The 19770-nt window shown below is 35.4% G+C and overlaps 1 protein-coding gene across 2 annotated transcripts; it reads right to left on the bottom strand.

Moving 5' to 3' along the window:
* Positions 1 to 1171: 1171 nt before the first annotated feature.
* tapt1b (transmembrane anterior posterior transformation 1b) lies at positions 1172 to 19287 on the bottom strand. Of its 2 annotated transcripts, XM_077203878.1 has the most exons (15): positions 19042 to 19287; positions 13024 to 13154; positions 11830 to 11948; positions 11603 to 11635; positions 9188 to 9350; positions 8973 to 9108; positions 8192 to 8289; positions 7970 to 8039; positions 7809 to 7889; positions 7615 to 7724; positions 5589 to 5648; positions 5227 to 5295; positions 4852 to 4928; positions 3717 to 3883; positions 1172 to 3632 (listed from the first exon to the last, which is right to left on the bottom strand). In XM_077203878.1, the coding sequence occupies exons 1-15, from the start codon at positions 19229 to 19231 to the stop codon at positions 3400 to 3402; spliced, it is 1737 nt and encodes a 578-aa protein (XP_077059993.1). In that variant the 5' UTR covers positions 19232 to 19287; the 3' UTR covers positions 1172 to 3399. The 2 variants fall into 2 exon arrangements, with proteins under 2 accessions (XP_077059993.1, XP_077060003.1); XM_077203888.1 differs by lacking the exon at positions 11603 to 11635.
* Positions 19288 to 19770: the final 483 nt, after the last annotated feature.

Genomic DNA, 19770 nt, shown 5'->3' with positions numbered 1-19770 from the left:
TATATATATACACACACACATATATATATATATATATATATATATATATATGCCATTGCTTATTAGTAGACATACAGTGAAAAGTGTTCGAGCGAATATTAAGTTGGTTGTACAGCTCCAGGTGTCAGTGGATTTATAACTGAAGCTTTGATGAGAAAGCAGTCTGTTGGTATGAGTGGCTGTGCAAATAGACACTATTAAAAAAGGTGCAAACAATTTGAACATTATCAGGTGTATGTACCTTTGAGTGATTTAGTTTTTGTGGAGCATGCAAGGGATTCAATTTCCACATAAATATATATACACTATATTGTCAAAAGTTTTGGGACGTCTGCCTTTATATGCAAATGAACTTTAATGACATCCCATTCTTAATCAGTAGGGTTTAATCCGTAAGGCTTTCCAGAAGGTTTAGGAGTGTGTTTATGGGAATTTTTGACCATTCTTCTAGAAGCGCATTTGTGAGGTCAGACACTGATGTTGGACGAGAAGGCCTGGCTCAAAGTCTCCACTCTAATTCATCTCAAAGGTGTTATATCGGGTTGAGGTTAGGACTCTGTGCAGGCCAGTCAAGCTCCTCCACACCAAACTTGCTCATCCATGTCTTTATGGACCTTGCTTTGTGCACTGGTGCGCAGTCATGTTGAAACAGGAAGGGGCCACCCCCAAAGTATTCCCACAAAGTTGGGAGCATGAAATTGTCCAAAATGTCTTGTTATGCTGAAGCATTAAGAGTTCCTTTCACTGCAACTGAGGTGCCAAGGCCAACCACTGAAAAACAACCCCACACCGTAATGCCCCCTCCACTAAACTTTACACTTGGCACAATGCAGTCAGGCAAGTACCGTTTAAGCACCGCTCCAGTCTGCAAGCCTAGGTACTCGATTTTATACAACTGTGGCAATGGAATGATTGGAACACCTGAATTCAATGATTTGGAGGGGTGTCCCAATACTTTTGGCTAATATAGTGCATGTATGCATGTATGTATGTATGTATCTATATATATATATATAATATAAATGTATACAGTATATGTAAACATTATGAGATATATGAGCATTGTAACCTTATCAGTGTTACAGTGTCTACAGCGTTATTTCAGTGTCTTATGTCCATTAGGGCTCCATGCTAAACAAACACTTTTTAAAACGACTAACCACCACAAAGGTAGAAAACAACAAAACTTTAATTAACACAATGCTCCGATTTCTCCACCCGATTCAGTCTCTGAAACATCCCATTCAAGGGATGTGACATCGTCATTCCTCTTCAGTTTCTACTGGAAACAAAAGTTTGCAAGAAACTTATGCTGAAGCCAACATGGGTACATAAACAAACCGAAAACAACTAAATGTTATTGATCAGCGAGAAAACAGTAGTGAAGTCCAGCAGTGTGGAAAGAACTTGGATGGTTGTCTTTTTCAGTATTTCCGAATAAATGGATACGAGTATGTATTGCAAAGGTTCAAGCAAAACCATCTTTTTGATTACTGATCAAGTCAAACTTCAATCTTATTTCAAAAGGTGATTTAACCCATGGGAATGCACATGCAATTACATTGAAAGCACAACAAAACCAAACGTTGCTTATAGTGGTCTCTCTTTAAAAAATAAGAAAAAGACTTCCTAACATCAGTGTTTCAAATGTAAAAAAAATAACAACTGAGAAATGCTCTTTGACATCATTTTGGCAGTTTAAGTCAAGTGAATGCTTCTGAAAATGATTTGAAAAGTGTTTGCGTTGGTTTGATAATGGAGAGTAAATGATTCCTTGGCATATTTGATATTTTCAGCTTAATACATTTCCTAAATGAAACAGAGCACCTTACATAATATGACTTATATGATGACATGCTGACTTGAGTGTGAATTGTCAGACTGAATGTCATCATATTACAAAGCAAAGCAATTATAGCCACACATCTGTAATCCAAGTAATACAAATTCCAAATTCAATAAAAAAAATGTCAACTTAAATTCTGACCTCCAGCACTACTAAGAGATATGATTATGAAAGAGAATATGAAAAATATTTTTTTAAGACAGTGTGAGTGTGGTCTGTTATGCAAAGTAAATGTCTAACTAAAATGATTCTCTGTGATAATAATGCACTCCAATAAGTTATTTGAGCACTATACATGCATTATTTCTGATCATGGGCACTCATCACTGGTTTAGAAATTGAAATTGACTTATTCTTATTCGCTTACATTACTGGCTTCTGATGCTCATAGATCTCATTTTTTTCTTCCAAATACTCTCAAGATTTTAGCAAAAGGTTCGATATTCAACTTTGCTTTGATCAAGATTCTGACCTGTGGAATGTTGTTAATTGACTATTTAGCATCTGCTCCAAACATCAGCACCAATGTATGATGTTCATTAAATCTGCTGCTCTTGGTACAATAAGATAGACTTTCCATCCCTAAATGGAAAATATTTCATTCCTTCATTTTAGCTGGAAAATCACATTATGTTAGTCCAGCTACTCAGTTTTGTTTCCTTGCGACTATCTTTCATTAATCTATGATCCTTTCATTCAGATGCAAACTTATTCTACGATGTAAATCAATCGGCATATCACAAACATGCGTTTTAGCACAGTATCACATACTCGTAATGGCCCTTTAAATGGTCCTTACTTGAAACAATGTAAAACTTTTTTTTCTTCTTTGGAAACCCTGTCTTCAAACTCAAAGAACGGCCTTAAAAATATAAATAAATAAAAATGTGAAAAGGTATTTTAGCCTGCTTCCACTCAAAGACACAAAGAAAACCTGCATAACACTTCTGCAATTACAAAACTACACTTCGGTAATGACTGCCAATGAACATGTGGATTTGTCAAACTAAAAAGTCTTTAGATGGAAATTAAGATTGTATATTTGAGGGGACACTTCCAAATACAGAAATCATGGATGAAGAAGAGAACTGAACAAGAAGTTTTATACCCAGTTTTGTCATTTGTTTTGGAGCACTGCAGATCAAATTTTCATGGTTTTATCTTACCAAATGGAATCTAATTTTAGAATATAATCCATCACTTTCTCTCTTTTTCTTCATGGGGATCCTCTATGAAAGGAGAGCACAGTGACCACTGGACAAAGATCTCCCCCACCGTCCAAAGGTGATCTTGAACCTCTTGAAAGCTTTGAAACTTTACTGGGTTGATTCCAAATGGGTAAAACTATGTGTGTATGTGCGTGTGTGTTGATATGATTGTCTGTGTATGAGTGTGTTTAAGTCTTAAATAAATTAGGTGCATCATTTATTAATAAATATCTTGCAGTTTCTCGCTGTCCCATTCCAACGAGCTCAAGTTCAAATGTCAAACGAATCAAGCTGGCGGGCATTTCAGTGCATAACTGGCATCAAACTTGAGGGTGTGTGTTAATGTCAGTCGATACGGTTACCGCAGATAGTAAAGCGGTCAATCTCCAGCAAGTCTTTTTTGGGCGCTCTGTGTGTAAGCTCAGTATCGTCCTGAATAAGGCTTTTATCTTCTGATTCATCTGGTGTTGTGAGGAACTGATCTGATTCGCTGGTGGTGAGCTGAGGGGCGGGGCATTCATCCCTTTGGGTGGGTTGAGTGGTGACTGATGCAGACATGCCCTCCTCCGCTGGTTCACCTTCAGAGGGGGTGTGGACAATTAGTCAGAGAGAACAAAACCTTTATAAGCCATTCTCTCTGTTTTCAAGGTTTCTTGTGTTACCTGGTGGTTCTCGTGTGTGTTTGGTCCGGTTTGCTCTGCTGGACACTCTGCTGGGAGTTGCAGAGGGGGGATTTTGAAACAGCTTCTCCTCCATATTTGCCTCTTTCACATACATACAGGATTTCCCCAATAACAATATACTGTTCAGCACCTTCAGGGTGATCATTCTGAATAAACGCACAGAGAAACACAGACTCAGTGCAACATTTGGATTATATACATTACTGTTCAAAAGTGTGCGATCGATCAGTGCGATTTTTGAAAACAAACAAAAACATTTAGGGTCCAATTTTCAATTTACCCAATTTCCTACACTTAACTACCTTACTAACTGTTAGCATAATAAGCAATAATTAGGAGCTAGTAGTTTTTAGTTTTTTAATAGTGAGAATTGGACCCCAAGCAATTTTTTGATCAAAAATACAGTAATATTGTGAAATATTAGTTTACACTTTATTTAAAAGGTGATTTATAGACTTTTTTGTGATAGTGTAATTATAGTGTTTAGTTTAGGGTTAGTTGCATGTAATTATGCATAATTTATAGTTACAAGATATTATTACAACAGTAACTACATGTAACGTGTAACAAGGACACTGTAAAATAAAGTGTTATCAAATATTACTACATTTTGAAATATTTTTCTTGTATTTTAATATATGTCATTTATTCCTATGAAGGAAACGCTGAATTTTCAGCACCACTACTCCAGTTTTCAACATCACATGATCCTCCAGAAATCTTTCTAATATACCGATTTGGTGCTCAAGAACCATTTATTATTACTATGACAGTTGGAAATGGTTGTGCTGCTTAATGAAGCGTGGAAATAGTGTTTCCTTTGAGGAACAGAAAGTATGAAGAACAGTATTTATTGGAAATAGAAATATTTTGTAACATTATAAATGTCTTTAGTTTTCTTTTTAATCAACGTAAAGTATACCTTCTGAATAAAAGTATAATTTCTTTGAAAGAAAAAACATTGATCCCAAAAATATATTAAATTAAAATGAATACATTTCGAAAATGTTAAAACAAGAAAATATTATTTATTAAAAATGAATGTATACATTTATTAAAATATAATTGATTAAAAAAACTACTTTTGAACATTACAAATAATGTGAACTCATACCCCAGGTAGAAGAGCACGACACATACAATGGACAGAGAGCCCTGGATCTTCACAGAACTGATCACCACCCGGATCAACTGTCAATCACATACTACATGAGTATAACTTATAACAGTTACTACACATCACAGTACCTTCACTGTTAATGGCTTTAAAAGTATTGAAAAATACAGCTTGTGTAAGTGAATGCAGTGCAGTCTACATGAGTCTCTTTAAGTGATAAAAACAACACAATAAGGTATATTAACAAGAGCTGTGCAACAAAATGACAAATTGTAGATGAATGCAAACACTGTAAGGATTTATGTTCTTGCTTTTACATTGTACTGCGTGATAGATTTGGTATTTTGATGAAATAAAGACGAGGCAGGTTACCAGTAAAGCAAGAGGAAGAGGAATGAAGCCCATCCTCCTGGACACACTGTCACTGTAGTCTGTGTATGCCTGGAAAACACACATATTTCAGTATCTGATTCATAAAGCTGGACGAAATGCTCTTCAATGTGATCAGAACATGAGGAGAAAAGCCACTGAAAAAAATTAAGTCATTCCTTTCAATTAAATTAATCCATCATCTTTGATACATTTACATTTATTCATTTAGCTGACGCTATTTATCCGAAGCGACTTACAATTGCTATATGATACATAATTTGACATACACTTGGCTAAACGCTCAGAAGATTACAGTCTTGCTTAAAAAGAGTCTCTGATATGATAAATGCACATGCAATTACATTTTTCTGTCTGCTGCTGACCAGATCAAAGGCCAAGCTCGCTCTGTATTCACTGTAGACCTGCAGAAACACACACACACACGCACACACACACACACACACACAGTTACAAGGAATGACTTGCGATTCTGAGTCAAATATAAAATCAGTAAACTAAAAAGGCAGTAAACTATCAAATAACTCAGGAGTTCAACAGTCTTTTGAAGGATTCTTTAAAAGGTTAGTTCACCAATGTTAGTATAAACATTCATCAACACACACACCAGTTGTGGTAAACAGAAGCTCAAGCATGCTTGATGACGTACGAGAACCAAAGGGTTCATTCACATTTAATACGTTTTAAAATGTTATTTATTTCTATGACAACAAAGCTGAATTTTCAATCTAATGTGCTGATCTGGTGCTCAAGAAACATTTCTCATTATCAAAAATATTGAAAACAGTTGTGCTGCTCAATATTTTTGAGGAAATTATGAAACATTTTTGATTAGAAAGAACAGCATTTATTTAAAATAGAAATCTTTTGTAACATTGTAAATGTCACGTTTGATCAATTTAATGCGAACTTGCTGAATAAAAGTATTAACTTCTCCAAAAACTGTGTGTGTAATTGGTAACAATTAGAGTTTTGCTGAAATGCGGAAAAAAAAAACAATTTGAGCCATTTAATAAAAAATACATAAGCATTATGTATATTGAATATATAGTATAACGATTGGAAATTATCCCAACTTGTTTTTTTTGGCTAGTGTCCACCTCTAGGAAAAATACAGTACAGGAGAGAGAGAAAAGTGTGCACGTGTGTGCTGAGACACTAATCTTCCTACCTAAACTAAGCAGATCTGTCTCTAATCCCTGCCAGTAACTACACTCCTCTTTCTGTCATTACATATCCCCCCCATCCACATTCTATTTTGCCTGCTTAACCCCTATTTTCTTCATATGTTCCCTCTATTTTTCCTCTTTCAGACACTTGTTTAGGGACAGTTTAGTTTGTAGTGTCACTGATCCTTCATTTGATGAGTATCTCAACAGCAGAGGGGCTCTACACTGGACAGACGCTGAGCTCTGTGTGTGCTGATAGATTTGGGTCAGTGGATCTGTCAGGGTTACCTAAGACACTGAGAGCGGTGCTGATTTTCAGACACACCCCCAAAGGAAACCTGTATCTCTTTGTAAAGGCTTCTTCTTGACTGAGACAGAGGTTTTTGTTTTTTTAGACAAGAAGGAACAGTCTAGAATATGTGCATAAGGAAACCCTTTGACTTAATTAGGTCATGTCACAGTTCTCATGTTCTGTTTTTTTTTAGTTTATTCGAGATAAAAGTTAAATAGATACATGTATTAGTGTATTGTCATTTCAGTAGCGTTAGGTCACGCTCAAAAGAACCTTCTCTTTGCACTACTGTTTTCAAGTTACTGTAGTTCATTTGTAGGTGATCCGATGTTCATATAATCTACCTATAGTGTTTCATATTTAAACTAATGTCTTCTCAAAATCTTAAAGGCAGAATTTACCCAAAATTGAAAATGATCCCTTTAATCACAACCACAACAACATGATACCAGCAAAAGTATCATGATATAAATTAGTATGATGATACTGGACCTACTCATGTTGTATGAATGCAAATCTTTTAGCTCTGACAGAAAGTGCTATGTATTGCTTTTAAGGTTTGTTATTAAATATTATATTATTTATTTGTATGTAACATTACAAAATTATTATTATTATTATATTTGAATATTAACTATTATAACACATAAAATGATTATATATTTGTTATTTTGGTAAAAAATATAAAAAATGTTTATTTCACTAATGCCAAATGAATTAACCTTTTAATCTTTTGCCAGGATAACAAGCACATCAGCATATTTTATTAATATATATGTTTTTATGTTTATATATGTATTTGTAATATGTCGAACATATAATAATATTTTATGATTACCGTCTAAGGAATACTTTGGCGCTGCCAGTATTTTAAGCCTGGTATACAGTGCAACAATAATTTGAACTCACATCTGCTGTGATGTCATTAAACTTGGTGATGAAGGCATGTTTGACAACGTCCACTGCAATCTCTGAGGCGATTACCATACAAACATCAGGAAACAACACCCATAGGTGATCTATGGGCAATAATCAATGATTAATACACACATCACTGTTGCGTATACACAAATTCTGAGATGTGTCAGTTGTTAACTGGATACCTGGATTCCAGGAGAACTGCTCCATGTTTCTGAGACAGACGATTAGTAAGAGTGTGTAGTTTGTAAATCTTTCTTTAATGTCTGTAATGAGAAGGACAGATAGGAACACTGAGACAATTCATCAGTGACAGTTTGAGAAGACTTTATTTACATGGACCTACCACTATTGGACATCTGGAAGAGGTTGTTTTTCTCAAATTTCTTGAATACACTTCCTTTGATCTCAACAAACTACATAAAGAAAAACATACATTAATATAAACCCTACAAAATAAGGTGTTAAAGTATGTGCTGCTGTATAATGTAATATACAGAGACAAATGTAGAGACTAAAGTCTTTTGTAGTGTATTTAATTTAACAAACTAACTGTGCACACACTCACATTATTAGACATCATGATGGTGAGCAGTGACTTGTTATGCGAATTGAAAGCCACGTTCAGTGTGGTGGCCTGAACCATAATTAGAATGGCATGTAGAACTGCATTATTAATTAAGGAAAGTTATAACTTGACAGATTGCAATATGACAACTGACACACAAAACTTGATTTAAATTAAATCATAAAAATACAACTGAGCAGTTTCAGTGTAGTTAAAGTCACCTTGTGGTGAAAATCAAGCTTTTAATGTTGTTTATATGCTTCTGTGGTGTTTTTAATATGCTTTAAGACAAACCATGTGTAAATTCATAAGTCAATAACATTACTGACTATTTTCTCCTTAAAACTGCAGTGAAACAAAAACAGTCTCAAAAACGCAGTTTGAACTCGCGGGTGTTTCTGACGTCACAAACTACCATGTAACCAATCACGTCAAGGTGTGATCATCAACGAGTGGATCTCTGAGCTGGTGTGAGTGAGTGGAGGCTAATTTGCATATTCATAGAATTGCGAATACTAAATGAGGCAAGGGTGTAGTTACATTCAAGCTATATGAAGAATTTTCAAAGGGGGACTTTCAAATATATTTCGTACAGAACTTGAAACTGTAGTTGTAATTACTACCTTGTTCTGTATTTTTGTCTTAATTTTTACAATTAAATTGACTTTTACACACTATATTAAATAGCAGAGATTGAGTATTTATTCAAATCTATATAAAATTGTCATTATATCCAAATATGACTATGTGACATTTAAAGCAAAGCTGGTGTGAAGGATACAGACGTAGAGAACAGCCATGAAGAAATGTGGGATGACTCCTATATGAGCTCTCTTTCTCTCTTTTGGTTCAGTGGCAGTCCAGTACAAAGCATCCAAAATATCCTGACCGAAAGACGAAAACAAGCGATCTGCCACCTAGAGGAGAAACACAGAGCATGTCCATTCACCTACTGTTAATATAATAGTAACAAATGTGAGTGTTGTGATACTGTACCTCCAGCATGTTGTAGATGATGTAGAGTTTTATGACAGACTGACCCCGGATCAGATGGTACATCATGGAATAATCCACATAATGCATCATGAAATAGCACAGAACCATGATAAAACCCTTCAGAACATCACACACTTGAGCGGGCTGTAAGATACGAGATCCACTGCGCGCACACACACACACACACACACACACACAAAAACACACACACACCCACACACACACACACACACACACACACGCATAGACAAGACAAAACATTTTCTGGTTAAATTGGTTACATAGCCATCTGGAATTATGCAATGGAAGAGTAGCTGATTATAATCGCAAAGAAGTTCTTCTGTTGGTAAGATCTTCCACACACACACACACACATACACAGCCACTGGGTTAGTGATCACGAGTCACACTCTCAGTGGTTCATGCGTCATGCTAAAGATTTTACAACACATGACTTGTGCTGGGGAAAGACCAGCAGTGTAAACGTACCCAAAAACATCAAATAAAGCTGTTATAAAACATTTAATAACATTATTCAATCCTATCCTAATACCAAATGCCAAAAATAAATAAATAAAATAGAAATTTGTATTTTTCCACTTTAAACTGAGCTGATTTAACTAGAATTTAAATATTAACAAAATTTATTAACAAAAATTCCATTCTGAGTTTTACTAAATGACCCGATGCATCATTAAAGGGATAGTTTCCCCAGAAATTAAAATTCTGACATCATTTACTCATCCTCAAGTTGTTCCAAACCTGAATGAATTTCTCTCCTCTGCTGAAAACAAAAGAAATATTTTGAAGAATGTTGGGGAATAACACTATTTTTTTTTCCTACTATGGAAATGAATGGGGTCCATCAACTGTTTGGCTACTGACATTCTTCAAAATATCTTATTTTGTGTTCAGCTGAAGAAAGAAATTCATACAGGTATGGAACAAATTGAGAGTGAGTAAACTATGACTTGGGTGAACTAAAAGATTTTTGGGTGAACTGTCCCTTTAAATATGAAACTTTCAGAATTCGTGACTGATTGTTAATTATTATTATTATAATAATTATTTACATAAATATGCTTAAATCATAAAATGTAATTAGAAAGCCTAATGGTAGGAAATAGAAATCCACAGTAGTGAATTACTGACAAGAACAATATCACAAGTTTTACTTTCATATTCTCAAGAATAGTATTTTAAGTGACTATTTGCTAAAGATGTAAACTGCACCTGCACTAGCACATAGAACAGGTATATGCACATCAATAATTGGCAAAAAAAAAAAAATAATTAATGATGTCAAAGTACCAGGCAGGTACAGCATTTTTGGTGTAAATGACCTGAGCTCTTAAAAAAATGCAAATGCTTTGTTACTATTAAAGCATTTATAATAGTACATAGATCGTTCAAATGTTTGGAGTTAGTAACAGTTTTTTTTTTTAAGCAAATTAATTATTTTATTCAACCAGGACACAAAAATGGCAGTAAATAAATTAATAATGTTACAAAAGATTGCTGTTCTTTTAAAATTTCTATTGTCGTGGTTTCACAAAAGTATGAATCAGTACAACACTGATAATAATAAGAAATGTTTTTTGAGCACCAAATCAGCAATCATGTGACACTGAAGACTAAGTAAGAAAGACTAAGAGTAATGCCGGCTGAAAATACAGCTTTGCCATCACAGGAAAACTGACATTTTAAAATATATTCAAATAGAAAACTGTTATTTTAAATTACTGTATTTTTGATCAAATAAATGCATCGTTGGTGAACATAACAGACATCTTTCAAGGACAATAAAAAATCCCCAAAACCTCAAACGGCAATGCATATTGATATACATACTATTATAAAAGTTTGTTACTAGACAAAATGCACATTGTTAGTATTTACACTGGGGTTCTAACTGTATGTACAACTATTTACATTTACTGTAAATAGAATCTGCATTCCTTTACACATAATTGGCTTCGGACAAATATATTTTAAGAAATTAATTGTACGTAATACATGCACTGAATGCAACTTACTGAATTTCCAATATCAGATGCATTTTACAACCCTAATAATAACTTATTACATTAATATACTGCATTAATCATTTGTTTCTCCTTTATCAGAGCTTTGCTTGTTTACTGTGATCACACTGCCATCCTGTGACTGATCATGCAAGTACACCCTAAAGACAGAAAGAACAACATGGCCATTCTGAGAATGATCCCAGATGATTTTAGTATTCCAGTGTGAAATCAAAGCACAACGGTGCAAAATTAGACAGCTATGGCAACGGAAGACAGTGTGAGAAAGAGAGTGTGTATGTATGAATGTGTGTTTGAACACAGCCGCTGCAATCATACCAGCACGGGTGTGTGTGTGCTTTAAGCAGCTGCAGTCATTTTTTCTGCATACCTGCTCTTTTTGCAGTAGGGACATATACTAGCTCTGCAGGCAGAAGAATATATGCACAATCATTTTGGGTTTAAGTGTGTGTAGGTATGTGTGTCTGTAATAACTTTGTGAAAGAAAAAAAGTAGAGAGCTCAAATGTTTCAACCTGTTGGTTTATCAGAATCGTATCACAGTCCTACTTTTGGGAACATTGCTCTGAGCATATCCTGAGTACAGTGTGTGTATTACCTGAGGCCACAGCAGGGGAGTGTCAGCAGTCTGATCAAGGCCAGAAGCACTCTGAGGGGGAGCAGAGTGAACACGTACAGAAACACATCCAGACAGAGGAAAAACCCAAAGATCATCAGCTACAAAGAGAGAGAGAGAGAGAGATCAGTGATAGTCCTGGATGTGGTATAACTTACTGTACTACAAAGGCTCAGTCTGTCAAACTCCAAAATGACAAAAAAGCACCATCAATTTCATAAAAGTAGAAGATTAAACTTGTGTGCTTATTGCAAATATTCTTGTTGTAGCTATTTGATAGTTTTGTGTAAAGAACAGACCTTTAGATGCATCATGTCAGGTTTGACAACGATGTCACATGACTGATCCGTTCCTTCCATTTGAAAAAACTATTTCTTGAATAATGTTTAAAATATTTATTTGGTAACACTTTACAATAAGGTTTAATTTGGTAACTTTAACTAAGCATGAGCAATACATTTGTTAAACTTTGTAAATGTGAGTTAATAAAAACACAGCTGTTGATTGTTTGTACATGTTAGTTCACAGTGCATTAACTAATGTTAACAAATACAACTTTTGATTTTAATAATGTATTTGTAAATGTTGAACTTAACATTAGCAAAGATTAATAAATGCTGTAGAAGTGCAGTTCATTATTAGTTCATCTAGTTAACTTGTTAACCAATGAAACTATTGTAAAGTATTACCATTTATGTATATATATATATGTACAAATTTAGAAAATACATAATTTTTTATAATAAAAATATATTTATAAAATTAATAAAATATATTACATTATTATGTTTTAATAAACGATTAAAAAACTACATTATATTTATAATGAACTATTTTTATAAATAAGACTATAAATAATTAATTGAAAACAAATTTTAATTTAATTAAGCCATTTTTTTTTCTACCCATAAAAAAAGCGTAAATGTAAACACTGAGAAGCCATCAACATGACACAACAACCACCAAGCGCGTGAGTTTGGGACACATCTGTTTTCAGATGAGGGGAGTGTTAGGAACATATTTTAACATTAATAATATTGTATCATTATAATATATCTTTATGGTTGTAATTCTTTTGGTTGGCAGATAAATAAAACAACGCACAGTGTGATATTGTACTGAATTGTTATTTCATTGAGTATGGATTGTGTAATTTTGTGCTGTTGTGTTTGGTACCTTCTCCAGTTCTTTTGGAATACGCAGGCAGGTGTAAACCTTCTCTCTCCGCTCGGTGTATTTGGCCTCATTGTGTTCCAGAAAATATCCTCTAGTCAACTCAGCACTAATAAACCTCACCAGAGATAGATCTGCACACAGACATACAAATAAACACACACATGAATGTGTAGTCACATGCATCCAGCACAATGAAACCATTTTACTCATTATTTAGCACTATACTGTACACAGAGAAGAGCAGAGGATGGAAGCTCAAAATGTTCCTGTGTGTGTGAAAGGAGGATGAATACACAAGTGCACCAGCATAAACCTCTCTCCATCTCTCTCAAATATGTACCATAGCAAAAAAAATAGTCCACTTGTGAAAATGCCATTATGATTTTAGAATTTAGTTTTCCAATTTAGGATTTTAGATAATTTTAGATCATTTACTAATAAAAATGAATAAATGAATGAGGCATTTATATAGCGCTTTCATATGTACTACTGTACACCCAAAGCGCTTTACAATCATATCAGGGGTTCTCTCCTCAACCAGCACCAGTGTGCAGCATCCACTTGGATGATGCGACGGCAGCCACAGTACAACGGCGCCAGTGCGCTCACCACACACCAGCTATAGTTGGAGAGGAGAGAGAGTGATAGAGCCAATTCAGTGGATGGGGATTATTAGGAGGCCATGATTGGCAGGGGCCAATGGGTGGAATGTGGCCAGGACACCGGGGTTACACCCCTACTCTTTACGAGTCATTACTTGTCATTGCATCATTCGTTTAAAGGGTAACTAAACACTAAACCAACTTTTTTTAGTTAACGATCTGTAAGAATAGGGCTTTATTAATGCTGTTCATTGATTCGAGTAACTTTTTTGACATTTGGGTATAAAATGTTTTAATTCTACAAAATATGGTGTAAAAACGTATGAGTGCTGCCCTCTTCAGGTTGAACGGTGGCTACTGCAGTTGAATTTTCCTATAGAGTGCCGAAGTTATGACATCACTTTGTAGGACAACTCGGAAGTTAGCGGCGCATGGGTTCCCTCGATCGAAAAGCTATGCATTTTCCCCATAGACTTTTGGAAAATCGCAAAAAATAAGATCTGTGTTCAACAAAGAGTTGTGACCCTTACACGTTTTGTCTATCAAGATAATCTTTACAAGTTAATCCAAAAAACCCATAGACTTTAGGGCGAGGGAACCGGAAGTGCTAAAATGCTAACTCACTTTCGCGTTTTGGCCTACAAAGTGACGTCATAACTTCGGCACTCTATAGGATGTTTGGGGTGGCAGGTGACGTAAGCGGTGGGTGGTGACGTAAGCAGGTTCCAGCTCACCACGCCCTTGGTACGAGCTACTACGCCCTTGGCAGTATAAAAACCATCTTGTTTCGTCAAAACCACCATAGCGAGCGAGTCAGGCCAGGAGTTGGAATTGCGAGTATTGAAAACTAATCAGGATGAATTAATGAATTAACTGGACTTAACACTCTGGTCTTGTCATATTTCATAGCTATATCTTGGGTATCTCCCTACAACAACGTTTGTGTGCATCTTACGTCATCGCAAATGTGCACAGCACATGACATAAAACACTAAGCGGGTCAATATTGTGTTTTTTATCAATTTGGTGCTATTATGCAAAGCTGAGTAAACAACACAGGTTTACTGTGTGTGTGTGTGTGTGTGTGTGTGTGTGTGTGTGTGTGTGTGTGCCTGTCTATAAGCTGTCTTTCCGCTGCTTGCAAAAGGAGATAGTGGATTTCCATTAATTTGTTGCCCTGATTGCACACACTACGCGCTAATACACAGCAGGATCACTCTTGCTCGTATCCAAGGTAAATCATCAACACTATCATACCTTACATGTGTTTTATTTAACTAAATACATCATATAATCGGATAAAATGAATGCGCAGGATACTTTTATTCGTGAACAAGTGCGCACCCAGGTCCGTGTTGGTTTCACATAGACGCGAACAGCAGCACGGTTCGGGAGCAACCGAACTCAGACCACCTCCTCCAGGTAGTCTCGAGTTCGATACTCCAGTGCGCACCTGGGTCCACATGTGTGATTTTAGTGATTTTTCATGCGAACCGTGCCCCGTTCCGAACTAAACTGCCAGTGTGAAAGCCCCCTCAGAGTCTGACAGCAGTTGTCAATTAATCCGTCACTGCGGGTTTCAGGTGCACGCGGATTCAGCCCCGCCCTCAGTTCGTCCCCTCTATCTCCGCTGGGCTCTGCCCACTTTTCCAGCATTTTTCAAATATTGCCAGTGGGTGGAGTCAGGCTCTGACCAGGGGTTTAGTTACCCTTTAAGAGATTCGTTCAAAAACGCAGATTCATCCAGTAATAAAACAAGTGTTAAAAAGCGAGTCAGTGAATCATTCATTCAAAACAATTTTTTTAAATATTTGAATCAATTAATTGAATTTTTTTAATAGAATGTTAAATTTCACATTTTGTCAGAACATCTAGTAAGTTGCATGTTATTTTGTTAAGCTGTCAATTCAGAATAATAATGATCTCTATTTTAAACAAAAATAGAGAAAAATGTGTTTCTCAATTCATCCAGAATCGTACACGGACTTAAATAATAGATTTAAGCAAGCTTCAAACAAAGCCACTCACACTCGCACTCACATCTATTCTGTGTAAATGTATGGAGCGCATTGTATGTAAGGAATTGTTATTCCAAATTGAGACATGCATAGACCCCCTGCAATTTGCCTATCGGGCCAATAGGAGCACTGTGGATGCCTCTCTTACTCTTTTAAATAAGGTTCAAAATCATCTAGACAAATCAAATTCCTATGTTCGAAAACTTTTTATGGATTTCTCATCCGCTTTTAATACTGTCCAACCTTATCTTCTTCCAAAGCGCCTCTATGAGTTAGCTGCTAGCAGTTGGATGATTTTATGGATTAAGGAGTTTTTAAAAGGTCGCCCTCAGCGAGTTTGTGTTAATAATAATGTTATGTCGGACTGCTTGGTTCTAGATACTGGGGTACCGCAGGGATGTGTAACTGTCTCAAATACTTTTTTCCGCATACATAAATGAACTGAAGTGCAATGACGATAACCTTACCCTTATAAAATATGCTGATGACATAGCATTGGTCTCATGCCAGAAAGAAATGAACTGCACCTCATATTTTGAGTACATCGACAGTATCACCCGTTGGTTTGAGAGTAGTTCTTTACATCTTAATATCGAAAAGACAAAAGAGTTATGTTTGAGAAATCAATCAAGAAGAGCAGATACTGCATCTGAATATAAACCAGTTGTCATAAAAGAAAAAACTGTAGAGCAAGACTCGAATTTCAAATATTTGGGTACAATTATAGATGAGAAGCTTAATTTTGAAAGTAATGTGGAGTATATTCATAAAAAAGCACGACAACGCCTAGGTCTCCTTAGGAAACTGAGAAGCTTCAATGTTAGTCAGCAGACCCTAACTATGTTGTATCGATCAATGATTGAGAGTATTCTCACATATAACATTATTTCATGGTACAGCAATCTAACACTGAAACAAAAGAACAAACTCTCACAAATAATCAATCAAGCAAATAAGATTACTGGACAAAAACAACAGCCACTACAGAGCTTGTTCGATCATTTTATGGGAAAAATGGCAATTGCAATTTTTAAAGATAACACTCACCCTCTTCACTCTGCTTTTGAATTGTTCCCATCTGGACGTAGACTAAAAATTCCCTTGGCTAGAAAAAATCTCTACAAAAGATCGTTTCTTCCTATGGCAGTGATTATCTTAAATCGTACAGTGTTTTAATTGAAACAATAGAGTGACTGCTAATATTTTTAATTTGATAACTATATCATTTTTTGTATTTGTGTTGTTGATATGTGATGTGTCTTATGTTACAGTGTCAAAGAAAAATTTCCGCTCTGTGAAAACAGACTGGACAATAAAGTTCAATTCAAGCCACAATAAGCAACTTTTCTTTGTATTATGTTTTCATATCACAGTAAAGGTTTAGTGATTTGATCAGGAACATTGTTGACACAGTTGCTGTGTGATGGTGGTTCTCTGTTAACACACACACTTGATCTACAGCAGAGCAGATCAGTGACATAAAGGTTCAATTTAAGTGGAACAGAAAGTCCTGGACTGTTTTTAGTGCATGTTTATGTTGACCTAAGGCCAAACGTGTTGTGATAAGGGCAAGAAAGCGTCCTGAGTTGAACAGCGCACATTGCAAATGTGTTCGGTTGCCAACACACACAGTACTTTCTATTTTTAACGGTAATAGAGAAGGATAAACTTGAGGATGAACACAGTGAATTGGAAAACAAACATAGTGGAGAGAAAGATCGAGGGAGAGCCAGAGAGATACCAAATTCTCATCTGTGTGTAAGTGTCTTATAACTAAGTAACATGATAAAAATAGTAAATTTATCATCCAACAAACACATGTCATCCATTTTGCTATCTGAGCTCATGACACAACCTCTAAAAGCTTTCTAAAAGAAAAGCACAGAAAAGATGCCCCCGGTTTCATATATTCCATCCATTTAAAATGTTGATAAGTTTGTTTGGATTAACTTTGGCTTCCTGCGTTCTGTTCCAACTCAGGGATTCCCAAAACTTTTTTGTAAAACAAACATCGCTGCAAAAATATTTACTTGAAGTAAGTTAAGTTATTTTTAGTAATTTAACAATGCATTGACAAGTTCAGTTTCTTTCTGATGTAGCAGATAACAAATAAAATTAAGAATGAATAAAATTAGGCTAGTGTGTTATTTTTGGTCATTTTTATTTATTTAATTATATTAAATTGCTTTTTTATACTATTTATAATTCATTATTAGCATTAAGTCACAAACACCAACACAAAAGCCTCTGCAATCCTAGTAGCATTATCCTTGCTTCTTACATAGCTTTAACAAACATCCACACTAAAATCCAAGCATTAATGATAACTAGGCTATATAAAGACTGTTTTATTTTATGAACATTAAGGAACTCATTTCCATGGATTTTCCAGGCAGGGAAATAACAGTTTGGACCCACTTTAAATTGTCTATATACTACTATAATACAATAGCATTTATTGAGATATACATGTTTTTACATAATTTATATATTTTTTAAAATACATGCATGTATTTGTAATTAATTTCTGTAGTTACATCGATTACACTGTTGACCCTTCCCTTACACCTTAACCCACCTAAACATTACCCTACCACCAAACCTGTCCCTAACCTTACCCATATCCCACCTCAATAGCAGCACAAGTGTTCTGCAATACAATATGAAAACAATATACTTTTTTTTTTACACAAGTAAGTTACTTAGACACTTAACATAAAGTGGGACTTTTAAATTTCCTGCAAAAATCTTGCTTCATAATAGCTTCAATTAATGATCCATTAACATATCAGTGATTTTTTGTGCATTCATATATGAATATGAATGATGAATCAACGTTAGGCTATGTGATCATTTTGATTATGCATGTTTCCACTAATTACTGCATTACATAATGTTAATATTAAGAGTTACTGTTCCTAAGCAACCTCGTGTAAACATATATGACGTATTACATCAGGTATTTACATCTTCACACCTGATCAGCTCTCTTGATCCCTGATCAGCTCTCTTGATCCCTGTGCTTCTAAAGTTAAGTTAGTCTCATTATGCAAGCGGCTGAATGTGTCACATGAGCTACACTGGTAATTGCGGTACCATAAATAAACTAATTGATGTCGAACTATCTCATCTTGTTAAAGGTAAACAAACTTTAACTGATAGTGCTGCAGACAGTAGATAGATGCAATGCATTGTATCTGTTGTGTGTGGCAGGTTTAAAAACTGTCTTCCTAACGTTACATAGACAGTATTTTGGAGCGTTGTAACGTTTAAATCAAACATTACATACCTAGATCTTTATGACATGCTTATGATGCCGATACATACAGTCTATGTAGACAGACTAGGTTGAAAACAATGTGTGTTTAGCGCCCAGAGCCGCTATCTGTCACTCTTACCTGACACATTGCTCTTTCTCTCTTTGCATTTCGCCTTCCTCTCGTAAAACCCCAGAGTTTCTGTAACGTCTGACGCAGCGGCTTGCTTCTCCGTCTTTTTGACGCCGCTGAAGAGTCGTTTCTCCTTATCCTTATCCTCATTTTCAGTCTCATTTTCGTCTCCAAGCCCGGCCGCTACTGAGTCCGCCATCTTCCCCACAGACACAACATTCAGGCGTCACTGCCTACGTCACTACACATGACTACAATTCCCATAATGCCGCCGGACTGATTCATATCATAGGATTCATATACACACACAAGCAAATCCCCCAAAAATATGTTTTAATTACTTTATTCTTCTTAAATCAGTTATAACAGTTCTTAGGCTCTAAGTCTAAAATTTGGATTAGTATGTGTTCAGAGGTCCAGTTCCATATGACTCAGATTATGTGAAAAACACAAAAAATGAACAGAATGCTCGTGCACACTCTTTCCTCGAGCTCAGCTGAACGAAATTGCAGGAGCAGAATCAATATATGATAAATATTGTCAATATAATATAATATATCACAAATGTTAAAGGGATGTTAAAGCAAATTTGCATTGCTAAGTAGCTCATTAAGACAGCACATCGATGTTTATATGTGAATAAAAGCTTAAATTCAATCTGTTCATCATATAAAGGGTCTCTTCAGAAAATGTGGACTAAACCGCTCAATTCATTTGGCTTAGTTTTACGATCTCTTG

The sequence above is a fragment of the Siphateles boraxobius genome, unplaced genomic scaffold (genome assembly GCF_051911475.1).
Source record: "Siphateles boraxobius isolate OS27281-9 unplaced genomic scaffold, OSU_SipBor_1 119, whole genome shotgun sequence".
In the NCBI taxonomy this organism is placed as follows: domain Eukaryota; kingdom Metazoa; phylum Chordata; class Actinopteri; order Cypriniformes; family Leuciscidae; genus Siphateles; species Siphateles boraxobius.
The sequence above is the reverse complement of the archived record's forward strand: the minus strand, read 5'-3'. Positions and strand labels throughout refer to the sequence as shown.

What these genes read in the sequence shown, in the direction of transcription:
- tapt1b (XM_077203878.1), bottom strand. Translation starts at nt 19,231, where the DNA reads ATGGCGGACTCAGTAGCGGCCGGGCTTGGAGACGAAAATGAGACTGAA. An exon ending in TCATCTACAACATGCTGGAG is followed by an intron (nt 9,109 to 9,187) that starts GTACAGTATCAC and finishes TTTCTCCTCTAG; the next exon opens with GTGGCAGATCGCTTGTTTTC. An exon ending in GCAGTTCTCCTGGAATCCAG is followed by an intron (nt 7,725 to 7,808) that starts GTATCCAGTTAA and finishes TATTGCCCATAG; the next exon opens with ATCACCTATGGGTGTTGTTT.